The sequence below is a fragment of the Phascolarctos cinereus genome, unplaced genomic scaffold, assembly GCF_003287225.1.
Source record: "Phascolarctos cinereus isolate Bilbo 61053 unplaced genomic scaffold, phaCin_HiC Scaffold_2;HRSCAF=192, whole genome shotgun sequence".
NCBI lineage: Eukaryota > Metazoa > Chordata > Mammalia > Diprotodontia > Phascolarctidae > Phascolarctos > Phascolarctos cinereus.
In genome coordinates, this window is record NW_027555625.1 from 273,033,364 (window position 1) to 273,055,912 (window position 22,549).

General features: G+C 38.8%; 1 protein-coding gene across 5 annotated transcripts in view; it reads right to left on the reverse strand.

Annotated features, from left to right (window-relative positions):
* Nucleotides 1-1,638: 1,638 nt before the first annotated feature.
* Nucleotides 1,639-22,549, reverse strand: part of RSPRY1 (ring finger and SPRY domain containing 1) — a 62,730-nt gene continuing 41,819 nt past the window's right edge. For all 5 annotated transcript variants that reach the window (XM_020965690.2, XM_020965689.2, XM_020965687.2 and 2 more), the window contains 5 exons: nt 14,553-14,664; nt 12,917-13,019; nt 11,155-11,307; nt 3,939-4,043; nt 1,639-3,140 (listed from right to left, as the gene is read on the reverse strand). In XM_020965690.2, the coding sequence (XP_020821349.1) occupies nt 3,044-3,140; nt 3,939-4,043; nt 11,155-11,307; nt 12,917-13,019; nt 14,553-14,664 (570 nt within the window). In that variant the 3' untranslated portion in view covers nt 1,639-3,043. The remainder of the gene's footprint in view (nt 3,141-3,938; nt 4,044-11,154; nt 11,308-12,916; nt 13,020-14,552; nt 14,665-22,549) is intronic.

The window sequence follows — 22,549 nt, forward strand, 5'->3', positions numbered from 1 at the left end:
CTTAGCTCATTGTACACAGAGAAGGGCATTCCAAACAGTGAGCAATTGATTGATTTGTACCATGCCATATTAACAAAGTCACTTGAACAACTGGAGACATGCACAGGGGTCTGGCACCACTGCAGGCTCTGAACACCTCACAATGAGCCAGTTCCCTCACAAATCTTTCTCATCAATTAAATAAGTTCATTTATTTTCTGCCGGCAGAGGCCAGTCAGTCAGTCTACTTCAGTCATTCCACAGTCCAGGCCTTTTCTTTAAAACAAACAACTCCCTTTTCCCCTCTTCATTGTTCAAGAGTTGATATTGTGCATCTCTGACTTCCAGTTGTGGGGGAGGGAAGGAAGGGAATAAGCGTTTATTAAGTAAGTGCTTACTACACGCCAGGCACTAAGTGCTTTACAAATACTGTATCTGAATCCTCACAACCACCCTTTGAGATAGGTGATTAGATGAAGAAACCGAGGCATGAAGTTAAGTGACTGCCCAGGATCACATGGCTAACGTCTGAGACTACATTTGAATTCAGGTCTTCACGACTCCAGGACCACTACCTCACTGCCTAGAGTTCTAATACCCCAGGGCCCACCAGATAAAGACTGTATATATGTATAAACTTTTTGTTTTCTTGCATTGTGGGTGTAGGGATCTACCTGTTACAAATACCCTCTACCAAGGCACATGGGAATCTTTTCTTTAACTTAAGAGTTCAAGAGAGCTGCTTGGTTCACTGAGAGGCTAAGTGACCTGCTTGGGATCACACAGCTAGTATGAGGAAGAAGCAGGACTGGAAACCAGGTCTTCCTGACTCTTTCCTATTCACTACAAAATGCTGCCTCTCAAGTGGATATTTAAGTGTTACCATTCAGGTGACAGCATCATTAAGTTCTCATGGCCCAAAATGCCATGTTATTGTGGATTTAGTCCTTCAGGATTGGATACTGGGTGGGCACAGACAAACTGATTTGCATTTCTTTCTACTACAAGGCCTAATTCTTCCCATTTCTCTGTCTCTTGCAAAAAGAACAAATTTCTAAAATCAGGAGTGTACTGGTAAATATTTAACAACTGACTCTCTGGGAGAAAAATGTAAGCATGACACACCTTCAATTGAGTCTTGATTTGGAGCACTTGGCAATTTCTGAAATGTGAACGTTCACACCGAAAGTCTAACAACTGACTCACATGAGCAGGTTTGAGCTGGCTTTTCACACCCTACCTAAAATGTGCCCCCTGAAGGGCCTCCAATGTTACCACTTCTTCCTAGCTACAATGCTTACCAGAACCCTACCTGTAATGCTTCCTGGTCTAAGGGTTGAGCTACTTCTAGGAAAAGTAGATTCTATTAAGAGTAAAGCTCAAGGGTAGATTTTTCCAAAGAGTATATTGGCAGTTTCTTTGACTAATCTCACCTCTTCTGTTAACACTTGCTCATTATCCCTTGCATCACACCTGTTCTCCCCCTTTCCCCTTTGCAAGGATTTATGAGGTCTTGCAAATCAGCAACTATTAGCAGCTCCCTCTTTTTGTCCCCCCCCATCTCCAAAAAAAAGGGATGAGAACCTCACATCTCAACCCTAACAGCATGTACCCGTGAAGGCTGTCAGACCTTTTGTCTGCAAAAAAAAATGCAACAAATACTTTATTTATTTAATACAAATTATCATATTCACCACAAGCTAAGGGAAGAACATGAAATTTTAGAGTTTATGGAAGACTGAAAGCATGGGGAAAACCCATCATCCTAATTTACAGGAAGAAATGAGCTCTGTAATAGCACAGGCTTCGGGTTACTGTCACTTTATAATCTAGAAGGGGCGGCAATGAGAGGGAAAAAAGAATATGCATCCAATTTAAGACATTGTAAAGCTCAGAAGACACCTTTACTGTTCAAGTATAAACTCAGTAATTAGTTGGCATAAATTAAAAGGCAACTGCTGAGGTACACCCTTATAAAATAAGTACTGTGAATTTACAATTCTACCTTCCAATTTTCTGGGAGAAAAACAAAACAAACTCTTGAAGATCTTCATCAGAGACCCAGAGAGGGACTTGTACTTTTGATGAAGACATAGTCAGCAATCCATGATTGAATTTACTATTCAAATAACATGTATTTATTTAAAAACAATATTAATACGTTTTTCAGAATTTCCTCCAGATCTTTTGAGACTATTAGTTCAAAAGTTTCAAATATACATTACTTTCAAAAACAATACTGATTTAAAAAAACCAAACAAAACCAAAAAAACAAAACAAAAAAAACCTGATTGATGGTACCTTAAAAATACCCTAAATAGTAAATTTTCTCCAGTTCAGCATTGTAATTAATGTAAGAGTTCCTCCTACACTGGTAAAACATATTATTTCTTTCACAAAATGCGGGTACTGAAATTGGATAAAAACACTATGAATGTGAAAATACCACCAATTTTCTGTGTTAAAAAAAATTAGAATGTTCTTTGGAATCACTGAGATATCAAAAATTTGGATTTTTTTTTTTGCAGTCTATGCACCTTCTTTCGGGTCCTTCATGTAGCTTGTAGTAAGATGTGTTTATTTTTAGTTTTAGGGATTCAAGTCTTGCAGTTCAATGTTAACACAGTCTCTGACCAGCAGGAAGTTATACTTAACCAAGATACACTGGCAGACTACTTCTCCATAATGGTTTTGGCCAAAAATAAAGACTTTCGAGTATGAGACAAAACATCCTGTTTTAAACAACTGAATGTACTGAACATGGAAGATTCCAGTGCAAATTTGATTTCAGCACTCATGCGGGCAGTGTCTCCTGGTGTCTGTCTCAGAGGGACCCAAGACTCAGCCATAGCGTTCAGCTCTCCTTGTTGGCAGAACAAATTTCCCAGTGCTGGCCTCCTGGGTTAGGTTCTAAAGGGTTTTGTCTTAGACAAACTACTGCTTAGCGTAAAATCTGGCCATGGCTATAGTTTCAACGTGCGCACAACTGGTTAGAGATGTTTTTCCTTTTCAGACATTGGCTGGAATTGATTAAAAATAAGTCCGTGTTGCTTCTCCATATGTGTCATGAAATGTGAGAAATCTGTCTGACCCTAGACACTATTTCTTGTCGACACAATGGGCAAGTCTCCAGTTGCAAGGCACAATCCATGCACAGGTCACTGAAGAAATAAAGAAATACCAGTTAAGACCATAATCATATTATTGCAATCAAAGCATTAGGTGGGGCTTGATCATATTCTCTAATCCCACCTAGGGCTTATTCCTTATATGGATACATAATGTGCATGGCACTTTATTTATCATTTCCCTGCAAGGTGGGTGGTGAAAATGATTATTGTCCCCATATTTTACAGATGAGTGTTTTTCCCAGGGCATATATCTTCCCATGGTTGCTTCTTTTCCTCAGCAACATTTGTGCCTATGGCTCTTTCTAAGGCTGCTGCCTTTGGCCCTTTGGACAGTTCAAGGCTGCCTTTGACAGGGCAGTGTGGTATAGCAGAAAGTGCTTTGAGAAGCAGCAATCAAATCTCTTTCCCTTTCATCTTGCAAAATTGGAATTTCTGTTAATTAGGATGAGCCATCTATTTTTAAATATAATTTTAGGGATCTAGGAAGATGCCAGGCCTGTTTAGTACCATCGTACTCACAAGTCACGTCTATAGAGTGCTTTAGAGTTTATAAAAGCCCATTCTGAACAATAGGTAGTCTGAATTCTACTATTCCCATTTTACAGATGAAAAGGCTGAGGTTCAGAGAGATGACTTGCCTGTCATCACACAGCTCCTAAGTGTCACTTTCCTCCCATACTGTATTGTTTCCCTATGTTATTAGTCCTTCACTTTCCTTACGGGAAGTAGGGCAAAGCGGTTATGGGAACACTGTTCTTAAGTCATAAGAGAAATGGACTGAAACTTTTGTTTGCCAAACTCAGATAGACTTCCGACAATTAGTCATACCTGTGTCCACATGGCTTGAGTTCTGTGTCTGCTACTTCGTCACAACAAAGTGAACAGCAGTTTTCTCTGATACTAACTTGCTTCAACAAAGCAAGACGCCTGTGCCTGAAAGTGAAATGAAGAGGTCATTTGAAATTAAACAGGATACACAATTTATGTGGAACAGCAGCACACTGGAAACATTCAATAAAGTCAATGCATAGAAAATCTGATTGGCAAAATTGTGCTGAAAATAGAGCCCTGAAGAAAAAAACTGGCCAAGGTGGATGAAAGTCTGTTCTGAGGATACTAGAAATATCTCTCTCCATCCTTTTGCCACTAACTTGAAGCTGGGAAGGAGGAAATTTAGGATAAATACAAGGCAATCTTGGTCTATACAATGCATAATAAACTTTTGGAATCCATTAAATCTAGATAAGGTACAGGGTGAAAGTATGGCTTAAAAAAATTATGGATGACAGGTTTACTCATGTAGGCTCTTAAGGAAAATCAGAATTGTTTGGAACATATTCCTAACCATAAAGATGACATTAAGCTAGAATAACTTGGCTCACCCATAACATGGCCCTTGCTGCCCATCAGAGAGAGTTCTGGGCTGGACTCCAGTATGGGTTCAGTGCCGCAATCCTGATGTTCTCATATACTGGAGGACAGCCTGGGCAGATCCTATGGTAATTTCTGGTTCTAACTTAATCATGCAGCCTCTTAGTCACATATATTTATATAAAATGAACTTCTCAGAAATCAGATATCAATCACTTCCAGAGTTATGGACAAACCAATACTAAAATGAATTAAAAACTAAAATGCTGATGCAGCAAACACAGGCTGATATCAAATAACATTAAATGAAATGGGGAGTGTGGAGGGAAGGAGAACAAAGACTACTTGTGGAGGCTGAATAAGGAGAATGTAAGAAAGGTAAACAATGAGGAATGAACAATATTATGGTTTGGGAAGAAAAATTTTTTAAGGGAAGGAGGATGCTTCATTCCAGAGTTTCACCTAAGCGAAGTCTATGTCCCATACAGCTTTGCTCTTTACACACAGAACCTAATTTACAAAGTATAAAAAAGTATTTCTAACAATAAACCTAGGAGCCTTCTGTGAAAGTTTTTCTTTCTGTATCTTTTTGATACTTTTTATTATTTATGGAGCACTTCAGAACTATAGTTTTCTCAATCACCAATTCTTAATTATAGGATTCATCACCTACATTTCCCAATGAATTTCGCACTTCTTTCCCTCACAGAGGGCCATCCCTTTTAACAAAGAATACAAAGTGCTTTACAAATCTTAAAGTACTATATAACTGCTAGCTATTATTACTATTATTATTAGAAAAAAAGTTTAGCAAAACTAACCAACACATTAACCAAGTTCAGCATTATATACACAGTATTCCATATCCACAGTGGCCCATCTTTGCAAAGGGAAGGAGGTATGTTCTTATGCCTTTTCTTTGGGCCAAGCTTGGTTATTATAATGCCATAGGATTTAGTTTTTTTAAAGTAAGTTTTTATTGATAATTTCTGTTTCTTACATTATCATAGTTATCTCAAGTATCCTTCCTCCAACCCAATCATCCCATATAAAAAACAGTATTTTTTAGAGAGGGGAAAAAAACAACTGGTTAATACATTGAAAAAGTCTGAAAACCTATGTAATATGTAATATGTAATATGTGTGGATCTCCCACCTCCACAAGGGGGTGGACTGAGGTGTCCTCTCATTATCTTTTCATTTGAATCCTGCTTGATCCTTGTAATTTTGTTACATTCACTTTTGATTTTTTTATGTAGTTCTTTCCATTTACATTGTTGTAGTTGTGTATATTGTTTTCTTGGCTCTGCTTACATCACTTTGCATCAATTGGTAAAGACCTTTCCATGCTTCTCTGTATTCATCATACCTAATTTCTTACATTACAGTAACAATCCATGACATTCATGTACCACAATTCGTTTAGCTATTCCCCCCAAATGATGGGGATCTACTTTGTTCCCAATTCTTTGCTATAACAAAAAGTGCTGCTATAATTATTTTTGGTGTATATGGGGACTTTCTTTTCATTGGCTACCTTGGGATATAAAAGCTCAATAATGGAGTCTCTGGTTCAAAGGGTATAGAGATTTTAGTCACTTTATTTGCACAATTCCAAATGGTTGTACCCTTTCACCATTCCCTCAACAATATATTAGCGTGCCTATCATTCCACAACCCCTCTAACATTGATTATTGCCATATTTTTTGTCATTTTGCCACTTTTCAGGGTATGAAGTGAAACCTCAGAATTGTTTTGATTTGCATTTCTCTTCTTATTTGAATTTGGAGCATTCTTTCATGTGGTTGTGCATAGCTTGCAGTTCTTTTGAAAACTGTTCATATCCTTTAACCACTCATTTATTGTGGGATGGCTATTAGTCTTATGTATATCTATTGTTTATATATCTCAGATACCAAACACTTATCAGAGAAATCTGATACAAAGATTTTTTTCCATTTGACCACTTTCCTTCTTATCTTATGTGCATTAACTTAGTGCAGAAACTTTATAGTTTCATGTAATCAAATTGTGTATTTTACCTTTTGTAGTTGTCTCTATCCCTTGTAAGAATACATTTCCTAGGGGCAGCTTGGTGGCACAGTGATTTACTGGCTGTGTGACCCTAGGGAAGTCACTTAACCCCAATTGCCTAGCCAAAAAAAAAAAAAAGAATACATTTCCTACCCATAGCTGTGAGAGGTCTATGATCTGTTTCTCTTCTAATTTTTTAAAAGTATGATCTTTAATATTAAGGTCATCCGTCCATTTAGAATATATTGTGGTACATGGTTTAAGGTATTGGTCTGAGCCTAATTTCTGCCAGACTGCTTTCCAGTTTTCCCAGCAGTTTTAATCAGATTAGGAGGTTTTTTCTAGGTGTTTATATTTTCCACTTTATCAAACACTGGGTTCTTGAGTTCATTGTTTTTGATTCTCCCTTGTCTAGGTTGTTCCACTGAGTTATATCTGTTTTTTAACCAATGCTAGAAAATTTTGGTAACTGCTGTTTTATGATATAGTTTGAGGTCTGGATGTGCTATTCCCCCTTTGTTCCAACTTCTTTTCATCATTTCCCTTGATAGTCTAGATCTTTTGTTTTTCCAAATGAATTCAGTTACTATTTTATAAAATTCAACGAAGTATCTACCTGATAATTTGACTGGTATAGCATTAAAAGTCTAAATTAATTTTGGCAGTATTGTCATAGCCTAGCTATGAGTAATGAATATTCCTCAATTAAATTTTTTTTTTATTTCTTTGAGGAGCACTTTGTAACTGAATCTATACAAGTGTTTTGTGTGCTTTGGTAGGTAGATCCCCAGATATTTTATGCATTTGGAATGGGATTTCCCTTTCTGTTATTGCTTCTTTAACATTATACAGAAATGCTGTTGATTTTTGTAGCTTGCAACTTTGTTGAAGCTACTGTCTCATTCAGCATCTTTGCTGATTCTTTTTTTTCCCCTTGTATACCATCATATCATCTGCAAACTGAGATAGTTTTATCTCCTCTTTACCTACCTCTATGTTTTTGATTCCTTTTTTTTTTTGTCTTGTTGCTGGCATTTCCAGAACTATGTCAAATACTAGTGGGGAGAAGCTGTCTTTTGCTTCACTCCCCAGCATTCAATTTCAATTGCTTTTGTTGTTTTTTCCATTAACATTTTGTAATCATTTTAGAAAATGTTTTCCTAGTTTTGCTTACCTTACTTTGCATCAGTTCATGGAAGTCTTCTCATGTTTCTCCATATATTCATCACATTCATGATTTCTTATACTGTAGAAACTTTCCTCTACACTGACATACCATAATTTATTTAGCCATCCCCTAACAGATGGACATTTACTTTCTTCCCAGTTCTTGCTACCACAAAAAAATGCTGTAGTAAATATTTTGGTGAACATGGAACTTTTCTTTATATCACTGACTTCCTTGGGAGGTGTGTACCTCTCAGTGGGATCTTTAAGTCAAAGGGCATTTTAGTCACCTTCTTAGCATAATTCCAAACTGCTGAGAATGTGTTTCTTAAATAAGAAATAAACACTTAAAAAAACGTAGCATGGCAGAGTAGGAAGAGCAAGGATTTGGAGTCAAAAGACCTGGGCTGGAATCCCAGCTTCACTATTTATTAGTATATGACCTTGTTACTTCCCCTAAGACTCATTTTCTTTTTATGTAAAATTAGGGGGTTAAACTAGAATCAACTGAGATTGATTCCAGAACAAAATCCATCTTTCCAAATTTCTCTCAGAAAAAACCCAAATCATTTCTTCAGGTGTGTCTGTTCAAAGAATGCTTGAGTCATAAAAAATGATAAGAATTCAGAGAAACTTGGAAAGACAGGTATGAACTGATGAAATGTGAAGCAAACAAAACCAAGAGAATGATTTATATGACAACTACAATAATGTAAAGGAAGCCAACACTGAAAGATGTCATAACTGATCAAAGCAGTGACCAATTTTGACTTCAGAAGAACAATGGTGATGATGCATGCCTTACTTCAGCCTCTTAGCAGAGATGGACTACAGGTGAAAAATGAGCCATATATTTTCAAAGATGGCCAATGTGTTGATTTGTTTTGCTTGACTTATTGCAAGGAAGGGTTCTACTGGGGTGGGTGTAATTTTAAAGTGATTAGTGAGACAAAAAAGAACATCAACACAATATTTTATGGTTTTTTTTTTAAAGTAATTGGGGTTAAGTGACTTGCCCAGGTCACACAGCTAGTCAATACAAGATTTTAAATGACAGGAAAAAAACTAAAACAAAACATCTGCAGATAGAGGGAAGTGCTCACTTTTCTCCTTCCCCAAAACACCCAAACAGCAAAAGAATGCATGAAGGACTTTAGAACCAGCAGTACCCAGAAGAGGCTGTAAAAACTGGGCCTGCTATTACTTGAGATCTTCCTTCCACCAATATCAGTTTAATTTTATATATCCCAAAACTACTGCGTAGTTACTAGTAAATGCTTGGCAAAAGGATGAGACAGTGTAGAGGAATTCCTGATGGAACCGCTTTTACAGCCAAAACAGGAGCTCACCACACTCCCTTATTTTATATCTTTGTAGAGACCTACAGGTCTAAAGTTATATGCACACAGTGGACCTGGCAGACACAGTGGACCTGGCAGACTTAGTTTACTAATATGTTATCAGACACCCAGCTTTTTTGTTATGACAGGCAGTGCATTAGCAGTAGGAACATTCTTAATGACATAGGCCTAGGGCAGACTTTCCCTTTAAAACAGAAAGCTGCATTTACCACAGTGAAATGGCCTTAAACTAGAAGTAATTACTCAAAGCAGCTGGATTCTTTCACCAGCTTGGGGAAGCCATGTTCATTTCTCAAGGAAAAGAATTCAGCAGTTGTGAGACAATTAATGCCTATCAGTTCTTGTCAAATCAACAGCTATGAAAACTGTGCTGAGAGGGTAGTCATTGTGCTAGCAATTGCTGCCTACTGCTGCCATCTTTCCTATGCCACTCAAGCTACTTAAAGGCACAAATGGCAAGCTCATCAAATTTGCAGATGCCACAAAGCTGGAAGGGAGAGCTAACACACTGGTTGACAGGATCCAAAAAGATCTCAACAGACTAGAGCATGGAGCTGAATCTAATAAAATAAAATTCAATAGAGATAAAAATAAAATCTTACACTTGAGTGAAAACAAACCAATTTCACAAGCACAAGATGGAGGAGGCATGGTCAGAAAAAAGTTTTTAGGAAAAGAAGATACGGAGGTTTTATTGGATTCCGAGTTCAATATAAGTCAACAGCGTGATATGGAAATTAAAAAAAAAAGTAACGTATTGCTGAGCTGCATTAAGAGAGAAACTGCTCTGGGTAATAAGGAGATAATAGTTCTACTACTCTCTGTTCTTGCTGGACCTCATTTGGCATATTTTGTTCAGTGACAGGCACCAGAGTTTGTTTTTTTTTAAAATAAATTCGTAGTGACATCTATATATATCTGTATCACTTATATTTCCTAATGCATCCCTTCACTCCCTTATCCTGCCAGAGAGTTATCCATTATAACAAAGCAAGGAAGAAAGAAGAAAACAGTTTAGCAAAACCAACCAACACATTAAAAAAAAATCAACATTATCTGTAATGCTCCACACTCATAGTGCCCTACCTCTGCAAAGAATGGAGGAAGAATAGGTTCTCCTATCTCTTCAAAGAAACAAGTTTAGTCATTATATTAGTCATTCAGTTTCAATTGTGTTGTTATTGTATTTTTCACTTATATTGTTGTAGTCATTGTGTATATTGTTTTTGTGGTTCTGCTTTCTTCACTTTGCAGCAGTCCACTAAAGTCTTCCTATGCTTCTCTATATTTATTGTTTCTTATATGACAGTAACAGTCTATTACATTCACACACCACAACCTGCTTAACCATTCCCCAACTGATAAGCATCTACTCCATCTCCAATTCTTTGCTCCTATGGGAAATGTTATTATAAATATTTTTGGTTTTGGGGATCTTTCTTTTTGTCATTGACCTCCTTGGGGAATATACCTAAGAGTGAGATCTTTGGGTTAAAAGGTGCTTCTCAGAATAAGACCAAATTGCTTTCCAGAATGGCTGGACAAATTCACAGCTGCACCAAGAGTGTGTTAATGGAGCCATCTTTCTACAACCTAGGTGTCACATTTTAAGAAAGGAATTGAGAGAATGGAATGTCTGGAAGAGGACAACCAGGAATGATGAAGGCCCCAAGTCCATCCCATATGAAGATTACATGAAAGAACTGTGCATGCTCAGCCTGAAGAGAACAGTCAGAGGAGATATGCTAGCCATTTTTTATAGTCTGAAGGGCTGACATGTGGAGGAAGGAATATACTTTTCTGTTTGAGGAAATTTCAGAAAAATTTTCTAACAACAAAAGCCTCACCCCAAAAGTGAAACGGGATGACTCAAGGAGTGGTTTGTTCTTCTTCCTTGAAAGTTTTTCAGTAGATGCCTGATAAGCTTGTTGTGTAATATAGTGGGAACTTATTTGTGTATGGGTTGGACTAGATTGCTGAGATCCTTTCCAGTTCTCAAATTCTGTGATTCTGTGTCTACAAATTTGTAGAAGACCAAATACGCACACACATACAACACAGACACACACACAGAGTACCCAGTCTGGGAAACGCTGGGTACGACCCTTACCTTGGCAAAATGATTTTTTCTTCTGCTGACAAGAAGGCATAGTCATTGAAAGTGCTAAATTTGATAGGAGGGGGGTATTTGAATGGTTTTGCTCCGAAGTTGAACTCACATTGTTGATATGACATGAAACTCGCTGCAGCAAAAAAACCTGATCTGCAAATTAAAAATATATGCAAAATTAAAAAACCGGGTGCAATGGCAAATTTTAAGTTTCAAAAAGTCAGTAGTAGCCAAAAAATCCTTTAGTGGACAAAACACAAACTGGCATTTAAAATCCTTGATAATCTTGATAATCTAGCTCCAGCCTCCTTTTCCAGCATTTTCACATTATTTCCATTAATATACTCCCTATTATAGTTAAACAGCATTACCAGCTATTCTCTAATCTTATCCTATCTTCCGTCTCTGCATTTTCATAGAGTGTTCCCTCATTCCATTCTGTTTTTTGGTTTTTTTAGGCAATTGGGGTTAAGTGACTTGCCCAGGGTCACACAGCTAGTAAGCGTCAAGTGTTTGGTTTGAGGCCAAATTTGAACTCAGGTCCTCCTGACTTCAGAGCCAGTGCTCTATCCACTTTGCCATCTAGCTGCCCCTAATATTTTCACTAACTGAATTCTTCAAGCATCAGGCTTTTCTTTCTTTCTGTTTTTTTGATGAGGCAGTTGGGGTTAAGTGACTTGCCTGGAGTCACAGATCTAGTGAGTGTAATGTGTCCGAGGCTGGATTTGAACTCAGATCCTCCTGACTCCAGGGCTAGTGCTCTATCCACTGTGCCACCTAGCTGTCTCTCCCCCCACCCATTCCATTCTGGAACGTACTCCCTCATTTCCACTTGCTGAAATCCATCTTTCCCTTGAAGGCTCAACAAAGATGGTCTCCTATTTCATGAAGCCTATCGTGACTGCCCAAATGGAAGTGATCTCTCCACCCTCAAATTTTCCTTGAATGCACTGCATCTCTCTTTTTCTCCTTTGACACCATTCTTACTTGTATACATGTTGCAGTCTACCAGTTCCTTGTATAAGTTCCTTGAGGGGAAGGACTATCATTTTTCATCTTTGTATCCATATTGCCTCACCTATAACAGTTTTTCAGTCACTCCCTCTATGTTAGGAAGTGTCACAGATTTTTTTTTTGGTGTTGTCAGATTCCTTTGTGTAAGCAGCACAGGGTGCTCTTCAGGGGCTACACAGAGCTCACTGTAGAAAGTATGATGCCAGATCTTCTCCATGTCATCCCAGTTGATGACAATACCATATTCGATGGGGTGCTTCAGGGTCAGAATACCTGTCTTGCTCTGGGCCCCATCCCCCACATAGCTGAATTTCTGGCCCATACCCACCATTCCATGCTGATGTCTGAGGTGCCAACAATGGAACAGAAGACTGCCCGAGGGGCATCATCTCCTGCAAAGCTGACTCTGCACATTCCAGAGCCCTTGTCAACAACGAGAGCAGCATTACCATCATTCATGGTGAACTTTGGTAAGTTTAAACCCTTAAGAGAGAGAGGGGAGGTGGTGCTGCCCCTAGAGGCAGGGGGCAGGCAAGTGCATGCTGGGTAGAAGAGCTCACAGCTCTGTACTTGTCAGTCTTAACTGCATTATAGTATACCATTGTATAACTGAAGTGGCACCAAAGATACTCTGACTTGTCAGCAAAGAAACTGTCATAGAAAGGGACAATACAAATTCAGATTTTGTGGAAGAACGTGGATTTTGTTTTGTTGAGGCCCACAGTTCCAAATGGGAACAGATACTTACACGGCAGATGTAAAGACTTGCTTCTCAGCAGGAAGCTGGTTGCCATTTAAGCAGAAGATCATTTGTTTTTCTTGCAAGTCTAGAAGAAATCCTATTGTATCTCCTAGAAGATAAACCAAACATCTTAAGATTATAGATTTTAAATTCTAATGTCTTAATATTTGAGCATATCAGAGCACAGAATCAGGTTTCCAGTTGTAGCTGGGCTGAAAACTGGCTTTTCAATCTAGCATTCAAGTTCCTCTGTAACCAAACCCTAACTCACCTATCTAAACTTTATTTCCTTTGCCTTCCAACATAGATCTTTTGTTCTTTCAAGGCCAACACGAAAGGGACTGTCTGAGATTTGGTAGAGCCTGTCTGCCATCTCATGAGCTCCTCACTAGTGAGAAAGAATCTACTTGACTACCTGTGTTTAATGAAGCAGTCTAATCTGTTTATCAGTCCAATTCATTGATCAGGAGGCATTTATGAAGCATCTCCCAAGCCAGGTGCAAGGGATTCAAAGGCAATAAATAAACAATCCCTGCTCTGAAGGAGCTTCATGATATCATTATTACTCTATTATCGATCTGTTATTCCAACAATGGGGGCCTAATTTAAATGCTTTTATTCCAAATGTGTTATATGCTGGTATATGCCGGCATGGGCCCATTAGTCTAGGGCCTGAGAAAAAACAGAATCAGGAAGTAGGTAATAAATATTTCTCATAAAAAATAAAGTCCTAATTCATTAATGGTCTACTCTTTTCACTGATGGTCTACCTGTTCTAACTGCTATTGGCTGTTGGGGTACTTGGTAATCGTATCAAACATTTCTAAGCTGAAAATTTTTTTGTATCTATCTCTTTGCAAGGTTGCTTTATGCTGGGCCAAGAACGTCACTAACTAATGGCCTTTGGCCATTTTAACTTCATGCATCCTGAATTTTAGTGGAATCATAATTTCAGTATTCACAATTGCCAAGTTTACACAACTGCTTTTGTTCAAAATATGACTACAGTGGAAACTATATTTTTCAAACAGAATTCAGAAACAGTTGAAAGTACAGTTTAATTTTTTTTTCTTGCTTTATGGTGAAGCAATCAGGGTTTAAGTGACTTGCCCAGTGTTACACAGCTAGTAAGTGTCAAGTGTCTGAGTATGGATTTGAACTCAGGTCCTTTTAACTCCTAGGCTAGAGTTCTATCCACTGCACCACCTAGCTGCCCCAAGAAATTTTCTTTTTTTGGTGAGGCAATTAGGGCTAAGTGACTTGCCCAGGGTCACACAGCTATTAAATGTCAAGTGCCTGAGGCTGAATTTGAACTCAGGTCTTAGTGACTCCAGGGTGGGTGCTCTATTGACTGTACCACCTAGCTGCCCCAGTACAGTTTAATTTAGTATAATATTCAACATACCAGGAATTCAAGTGCTAGAGAAAATGCAATTTTATGAGAAGGAAAATTCTTTAAATCTAAGATTTACCAGTTCAGATAAAAATGGCTTGTTGTTATATGTAATATCAGAATACCATTACTCTCCCCCTTTTATTCTTCATGACTTAAAAAAAACCCCACCTCAAACCACAATATTAGTGATTTAGTAGTAAAAAAACAATTCTAGCCAGGGCCCACAGTCCAAAGTTAAATGAATACCTTCTTTCCAACAGGGGTGTGAATGTGGTTTACTTCTGGCATTATACCAAATCAGCTGCCGGCAGCCATCATATGCGCAAGAATACTCATCATCTCCAATACCATAGCCTTCCTGTAGAGAAGGTAAAATAGCAGGACTTCACATGCTTGGTTAAAGTTGTTGGGTATTCTTTGAAATCAATATCCATTTCTCTTAAGGAATTAATTAACCAATTTTGTAGTTAACTACATACATGCCCATGGCATCTTCTCTTCCTATTACCTACTTATCTTTAAACACTTCATTGTTCTTATAAGAGTACTGACAGGGGAAAAGAAATTATATTCAATTCAAACAATGACACTATTCTTTAGGACCACTAGCAGAAAGGTTTTTGTGGAAGAGGTTCAAAAGACATATCAAACCCTGTCGTTACAAATACCACAACAAAAACGTCTATTAAAAACACTATTTCACACCCCATACTTCTGATTTGACTTGACACTGCCTATGTTAAAATTCTAGAACAAGAAGAATTTTTTTTGGATTTCTCTATGAGATTTTTGAGGAGTGCTGTCTAAAAGAAGGTTCCTTCCACTATTTGTAGCTATCAATTATCCACCTTCACTAAACAGGAAGGGGAAGAGGAAGGGAAAGGGGAAGGAAAGAGAATAAACATTTATATAGCACCTAATATGTGCCAGGTACTATGCTTTTTAAAATATTATCTTGGGACAGTTAGGTGGCACAGTGGACAGAGCACCAGGGGAACACAAGTTCTCACAGTTCCTACTAAAATTCAAAGGATCTGAATACAGGCTGAGGCACAGACTGTGTGTCTATTGCTGGAGGATCAGCCTAGCTGAATTCACAAAGGTTCATTATCAGAAAAACAGCAACTAAATGATGACTTTTCTTCTGGACACAAAAAACGATCACTAGATATTTACTAAATCAGAAAGGCCCATCTGCTGATCTCTTTGCTGGCTCAACACCTTCTTCCTAGTACCTGAGACATAAAAGACTCATATCATCCTAGAGTGTGGGAGTCCCTGTTAAATAGTACTTCCCCCATACTATGGCTAGCCAGCTCCTTCCTTCCTTTCTCCCAAACTTCTGGCATTCTTCAAGCTTGCCATCTTGAGAGTTAAAAAAGCCCACTCCTCAGCTACTACCACTTGCTCTCTAATCTTTAGTGACCTAAACTCTACCTCCCTCCCTGGGCCCTACTGTCTTCAACTCTACCCTTTGGAACCCCTATTTATCATTAACAAATTTTCCTTCATCTTTGTGTGGGGTAGTGGATAGAGTGGACTTGAAGTCTGGAAGACCAGCAGTCAAATCTTGCCTTTGACACTATGAGACCATGGGCAAATTACTTAACCTCTCGGAACCTTAATCTGTAAAATGGGCATAATAATACCTATACTATCATAACTACCTTTGTTGTGAAGTTCAAATGAGATAAGATTTTGGTGAGGGATATAGTAGAGGCAAAATCATTAAGACTTGGAAGACTAACTGGATGTAGGAGAGGGATGAGGAGGACTGAGGAGTTAAGGGTGATTCACACCTTCATCTTACTCTATAAACACTGCTTGAACTCAGCCCCTAACCTCAAAGAACTTGCATTCTACTGACAGGAAGATGAGGGAAGGGAGACATCTATTCTTTCCCCTCTCCAGTAGGTCCTTCAGATAGTTGCCGCATTGATATTCTCCTGCTCCAAGTTGTTAGCATCTCCCCAAAATTACCCTGTATCTACTTACACATAGTTTGTATTTACTTGTGCACAGAGAAATACAAGGTAACTCTGGGAAACCCTAACACCTGGGGGAATTAGGAAAAACCTCTCAGAGACATTGTTACTTGAGCTGAAACTTGATAGGAACCATAGATTCCACGAAGCAGAACTGAAGAGGGACATTTCAGGAATGGGGAACAGCCTGTGCTGGGACACAGAGGCAAGAGGAAGCATGTCATATGTAAAGAAAAGCGAGTACACCAGATTGCCTGGAATACAGTGATTGTGAGTGGGAATAATGGATAATGAGTTTAGAAAAAGACAGGCTAGGACCAGATGGTGAAGGGCTTCAAATGCTAAACAGTATTCTACATATTATACTAGAAGCAATTGGAGTCATTAAAAGTGTGGGGGAGTGATCATCGTCAGACCCGTGCTTTGGGAACATCGATATGGCACCTACCTGTAGGATGGATTAAAGAGGGGAGTGGCTGGATGCAAGAAGAGCAATTAGAGGGCTATTGGAATTATCTAGGTCATAGGTAATGAGGGCATGAATTAGGGTGGTTGTGGTATGAATGGAGATTAGTGTTGATTTCTGCCTCCACAGCCTCTCTCAGTAGACTTGACAGCTGAGTAGCTAAATCATCACTATATTGGGGTTAATTAGTAGGAATAGAAGCAAGATTTCAAAGAGTTGAGGAGTGGGAAATGAGAAAGCAGAAGCAATAAACGCACAGTTTTTTCCTTTGATGACAGCTGTAAAAGAGAAGACAGTGATAGGCTAAGAGTTTGAGGGACAGTAAAGTCAACGGAAGCCAGCACTTCTAGTTGTACTCTTGATTTTATCCTCACTTGTTTCCTTCAGGATTTGCCCCTTCTATCATTGTCCTTCTATCTCTCACCTTCAAATTCACTTTATCTATTGGTGTTTTCCTTGATGTCTATATATGTGCCCTGGTTTTCCTCATCCTTGAAAAAAAATCTATTTTTGACCCTTATGACTCTTTGACAATCAAGCTGTTGTCCCTCACTCTTCGGTTTTTCATAGTTATGAAAGTCACCTCTACTCATTGCTTCCATTTCCTCACTTTTCAATTACTTCTCAACTTCTTGGTTTCCAACCCAACCACTCAACTAAATCTGTTGTCTTCAAAGTTATCAACAATCCTTAACTGTTCAATCTGATAGTGCCCCTTCCCACTTCTCAGGATATGGTACTGCACTGTCCATTTGGCCTGTTAATGAGGCAGCCACAATCAATTGGATACCCCATCTCCCTTCAGTTTTCATCCTCCTTAATCAGAGGCTTCTGACCCTATTAGCCATTTCTTTCCTGTGCACTCTGTCCTTCCTTGTTTTTTTCTGACACTTCTCTTAGCCCTCCTGTTTTGATCACTCCTTTTCAGTTTCCTTCACTAGATCATCATCCTTTTCCTGGTTTTGAAGCATGGGTTGTCCCCAGTGCTCTGACCTGGGTTTTCTCTTTTAATATCCTCTTCTGGTGATCTCATCCATTGCTATGAGTTCAATTGCTATCTTGTCACACATAACTCCCAAATCTGTATTTCTAGCTCTAATCTCTCTAACAAACTCCAGTTCCGCATCAACAACTGCTTGCTGGACAGCTCTGGAAACCTCATCAGCATCATAAAATCAAGTTGTCTAAAACAAAGCTCAGTATTTTCTGAGTCTCTCATTTTCACTATGACGTTCACTCTCTCTACCTTTTATCACTTTCTGAGCCCATCACCCCTGATCTGGCTTTGCCAACTTTTCCCAAAGTTGATTCTTTAGTTAATGAGTACATAATCCTTTACCCTTGAGTTCAAGGGACTGTTGGAGTAAGTCCTGCTAGGGTAAGGGTTCTTAACTTTTTTAGTGTCACTGGAAGTCTGGTGAAGTTTATAGCTCCCTTCTCAGAAGGTTTTGCTTCCAATTATAATTGAAGGAACAACAAAATTTCAGTGAAAGGTTAGTGAAAATAAAGATGTCATTTACTCCCCCATCCAACTTCATTACGGACCTCTTAAAGTCTATTCATGGACTTATAGAATCCCTGCTCTAGGGTGAGGGCTGAGGTGTTCTCTAGATTTCAGGCTGTTTTAACTGCAGCAACTGGACATCAAATATATAAGGGGCTGCTGTATACCAGCAGGCAAATTACTATTATACCAAAGCACCATCAATGGATTCATAGGGATATTACAATTTCTATCAAGGGGCAGGGAGACCACTAAAGAGCCTCTTTACTTATGTAGAGGTGGGTGGCAGATCCCCTGTCTGGCTCTGTCAGAGTGGCTGATTGTGGGAAGGGTCTTATTGTGGGTAGGGCTAAATGGAAGCTCTTCAAATTGTCTGAATCATTCCATGTAATTAAAATTAAACAAAAACTGAAGGGAGGGGGGAAGGTCAAAGATATTTCCTTCCTATCAATGGAGGTGAAGAAAGTTGGAGACCTAATAAGTTCTCCTTATAATGACCCTGTGTGGTTGAAGAAGGCAGCTGATTATGTGACTGACAAGAGATTACTGGGAGCTGAATAAAATTGTTAAGCCAATTGCTGTGGCCATTTTTGACCTTGCCAATACAGTGACCAAATGGCACTGGCCCTGGGTATGGAATTACTGATCTTGCCAATGCCTTTTTCTCCACTCTCACGGCTGAGAGTAGCCAGAAGCAGTTTGTTTTCATCCAGGAAGGAGTTCAATATACCATTCTTGCTCAAGGTTATTTGGATTCTCCTTCATATTGTCATATTTTGGTGGGCAGAGATCTGAAAAGAGGCCCAATTTCCTAATGAAAATGACATCTACTACTATATGGACAATAAGGGCCAGATAAGGCCACAGTGGAAGAGGCTCTATGTTGGATGGTGGCTCATATGAGAGAAAAGGGGTGGGAGATCAACCTTAAGAAAATTCAAGGGTCCAGTTCACTAAGTTTTGGGAAAAACTCTGAATGGGGAGAATGTATACAATTCCAAGTGCAGTTCATAATAAGCTACTGGCCTTCACTCTCCCACAGACTGAAAAGGAAACCCACAGGTTTACTGGACTCTTACTGGATCAATATGGCATGATTCCAAGTCATTCTTGACCTGCCTGATTATCACATTGATTACTGACTTTTCCTCAAGAGGTCTGCCCTGACTGCAGTTGATACCTATCCAGGATATGATACTGCAGTGTCCATTTGATCTGCTAATGAGGCAGCCACAATCAAGCCCTTACAGAACATATCCTTCCTTTATGGGCATCTGATGAGGGCATCCAGTTTACTGTGAAGAAGGTCCAAGATTGAGGTCATCACCAATATATTTACTGAGTTTTTCATCTTCCATACCATCCTCAGGCAGCTAATATTGTGGTATGATGTAATCGATTTGAAAAAACAATAGCTTTGTAATGACGGCCCTAATTTTGGGGTTTAAGTGTCCTATATCCAGGGGCTGTCGTTGAAAATACAATGCTCTCCTAAGAAAAGGAAAGGGTCTCCATACCAGTAGTTTCTTGGATCCAGCCATCTGGAGGATTTACCAGATGAGGATGGACTTACTTTTGAACACAATTCTACTTAATCCTCTATAGTTATTCCTTATTCTGTCCCCTATGTGAGGCCACCTGGCTCTTGAGTTTTTTGACCCCTAAGAAGATTCTATACAACCTGGGGAAATAATTCTCACTCCCTTAAAATGGCAAGTTTCCTTTCCCCAGGATGGTTTGGACAATTCCCTCCTAGACAATCTTGAGGGACCGAGAGAAACATTTTGCTTTCTAGAGATACAGGAGAAGTGAAACAGTCATTTACAATTAAAGATAAACTGGAGTTCATTTGGAAAAAAAGGGATCCTTTAGCTGACTTGGTAGTTACTTTGAATCTCTGAGTGAAAATGACTGGGAGTTTTTACCAACTCTCATAGAAGGGTGTGAAGTGGAAGCCTCCAAAGGGGCAAAAATTTGGTACCATAGCCATGATGGGGCTACTATGGAAAGAGAAGTGTGGACTGGTGTATTCAGGGAATACTAGTGGATACAGTACAGGATTGTTATGGTTATCAACTCAGGCCTAGAAACAGGATGAATACAATAGGCCCATGACATTCTTAGTTACCTTGATAGAGACTGCTTTGGATTTATAATGGGGATCAGTAATAATATCTATTTATCATCATCTATGCTACAGATCTGATGTTCCTTCTACTACTTCTGGCCTTTAAGATTGTTTTTATACCAGAAGATCTACTAGGAACTGTCTCTGACATTACCCTCAGTTTTAGAGATGATTGTTAATAGTTTTTGGGCTGGTTCTTTAAGGAACTTCCTACCTCAACTCTACCTCTTCCAATCCCTTATCACCTCTTGCCTTGTTCACTGTTTGTCCTTCATTCTTGAAGAAGACCATGACATCAGGAAGGTGATGCCATGACTGGCAAATCATTGGATTAAGTGAGGGAGGGCTGTGCAAAGTCACCAGCCTCATTCTCTCCTCCAGAGCCATCTCAGTCCAGTGGCAAGTAATAGCTTCCAACTGGTTCCCTGCCTCAATTCTTTCACCATTCCAATCCAACCTCTATTCAGCTTACAAAGCAATTTTTCTAAAGCTCACATCTGACCATCTCACACCGGCCTCAATGAGCTTCAGTTTCTTATCCCCATTCTTGGAATGTTCTATCCTCTCATCTCCATCTCTTAAGTTTTCCAGCTTCCTCCAAGACTGAAATTCCACCTTCTGCATAAGGTCTCTCCAGGTCCTCCCAGCTGTATCTTTCCTTCTGATCACCTTCCCATATACTCTATATATCTAGTTATTTACATGCTGTTGCCCCCATTACAATTTGAGTTCTCTGAGGGCAGGGGATGTTTTTACCCTTTAAAAAACTATCCTTAAGACTTAGCACAGTGCCTGGCACATAATAAGGAGTTGATAAATGCTTGTCGATCGTTTCTTTTTTTTTTTTGCTCACATGTGAACTCCTAATGTGAAATCTAAGTCAGTATTTTTCCTTCCTCAAACTGTCTTCTCCTATATAATGTAAATTTTGAGACAGGGACTGTTTTATTTTGGTTTCTGCATCCTCTAGCATCTAGCATAGTGTTTTGAAAATAGTAGGTGCTCAAACAAAATTTTTTTCTGGGTTGTGTCGAATTTTCTAAGGGACAGAGGGTATTATGATCTGCACTGGGAGAGGGAGAACCAACACTGATGAAATCACAGATTCTTAAAGTATTAATTATCCTGGTTATAGTTGCTCCTTTTCTCTCATGAGCACAGATAGTCAAGGAGAAGGAATTTACTGAATACTTTGATGAAACTGTCATTCCACTGATGTGAGTACTTCCTCCAGTGATGCAGATTACAAACCACCCACATCTTCTTATCCCATGAGTTTTCTCCATATTTTCCAATATATTCTCCACAGGAGGGTCATTCAGTGTGGTAGGGTTTTTCCCTAGATCTCTATATATCACAAAAGTGCCAATAGAGCATGCAAGCTAACTGCTCCTTCATACTTTCTACATTATTGGCCTCTTCTTTTTCAGCTTTTTGATGATATATTTTACATAATCTTTAATACGCAATTTGTCATGAGTAATGTGCTACATCTTTTCATTGCCCTTTGGGTAACTTGAAATTTTCATTCCTCAGAGACCATGGCATTCCATGATTTGTAGCCACATAGAATCTCCTGAAAAACATTCATGTTAAAAAAAGATGGACTGTTCCCAAAGCTTAAGATCACTAAAAGTGCTAAGTAATTTCCCAAATTCAATCCAGTGTATTCTCTTCTATTCAATTCTGAGCCCAATTCATTGATTATCCATAATGTCTGTCCAAGACAGATGTACTGATGGGCTTGGCAGAGAGGCAGAGATATGGAATCAAGGCCTGTCAATGCTGGTTGTAACTAATTCACCAACTTGCCAAAAATAATACAAGCCTGCCCTTTCTGTTGGCTATACAAGCTATATTACTCTATAAGATCATGGTCGTTGGCTTTTTCCAAATGATTATCAGCCCCCATGACAGCATTTGAGGGACAAAGGCAAGTATCACAAACAGTACTTTTCTATCTTTAATTTCTATTATTCTGAGACTCACTGACCAGGGGCCCTTCAAAAGACAAATAAAATCTTGGAGGTGGCCTAAAACAAGATGAAGTCGAGGTCTATTTTATACACTTTAATATGAAAGATATTTTTTCCTGGTAAATTCTAAAACAAAGCTGTATTGTAGAGATTCAGTCTTAAGTATTCCTGTTTTTTAGGGTTA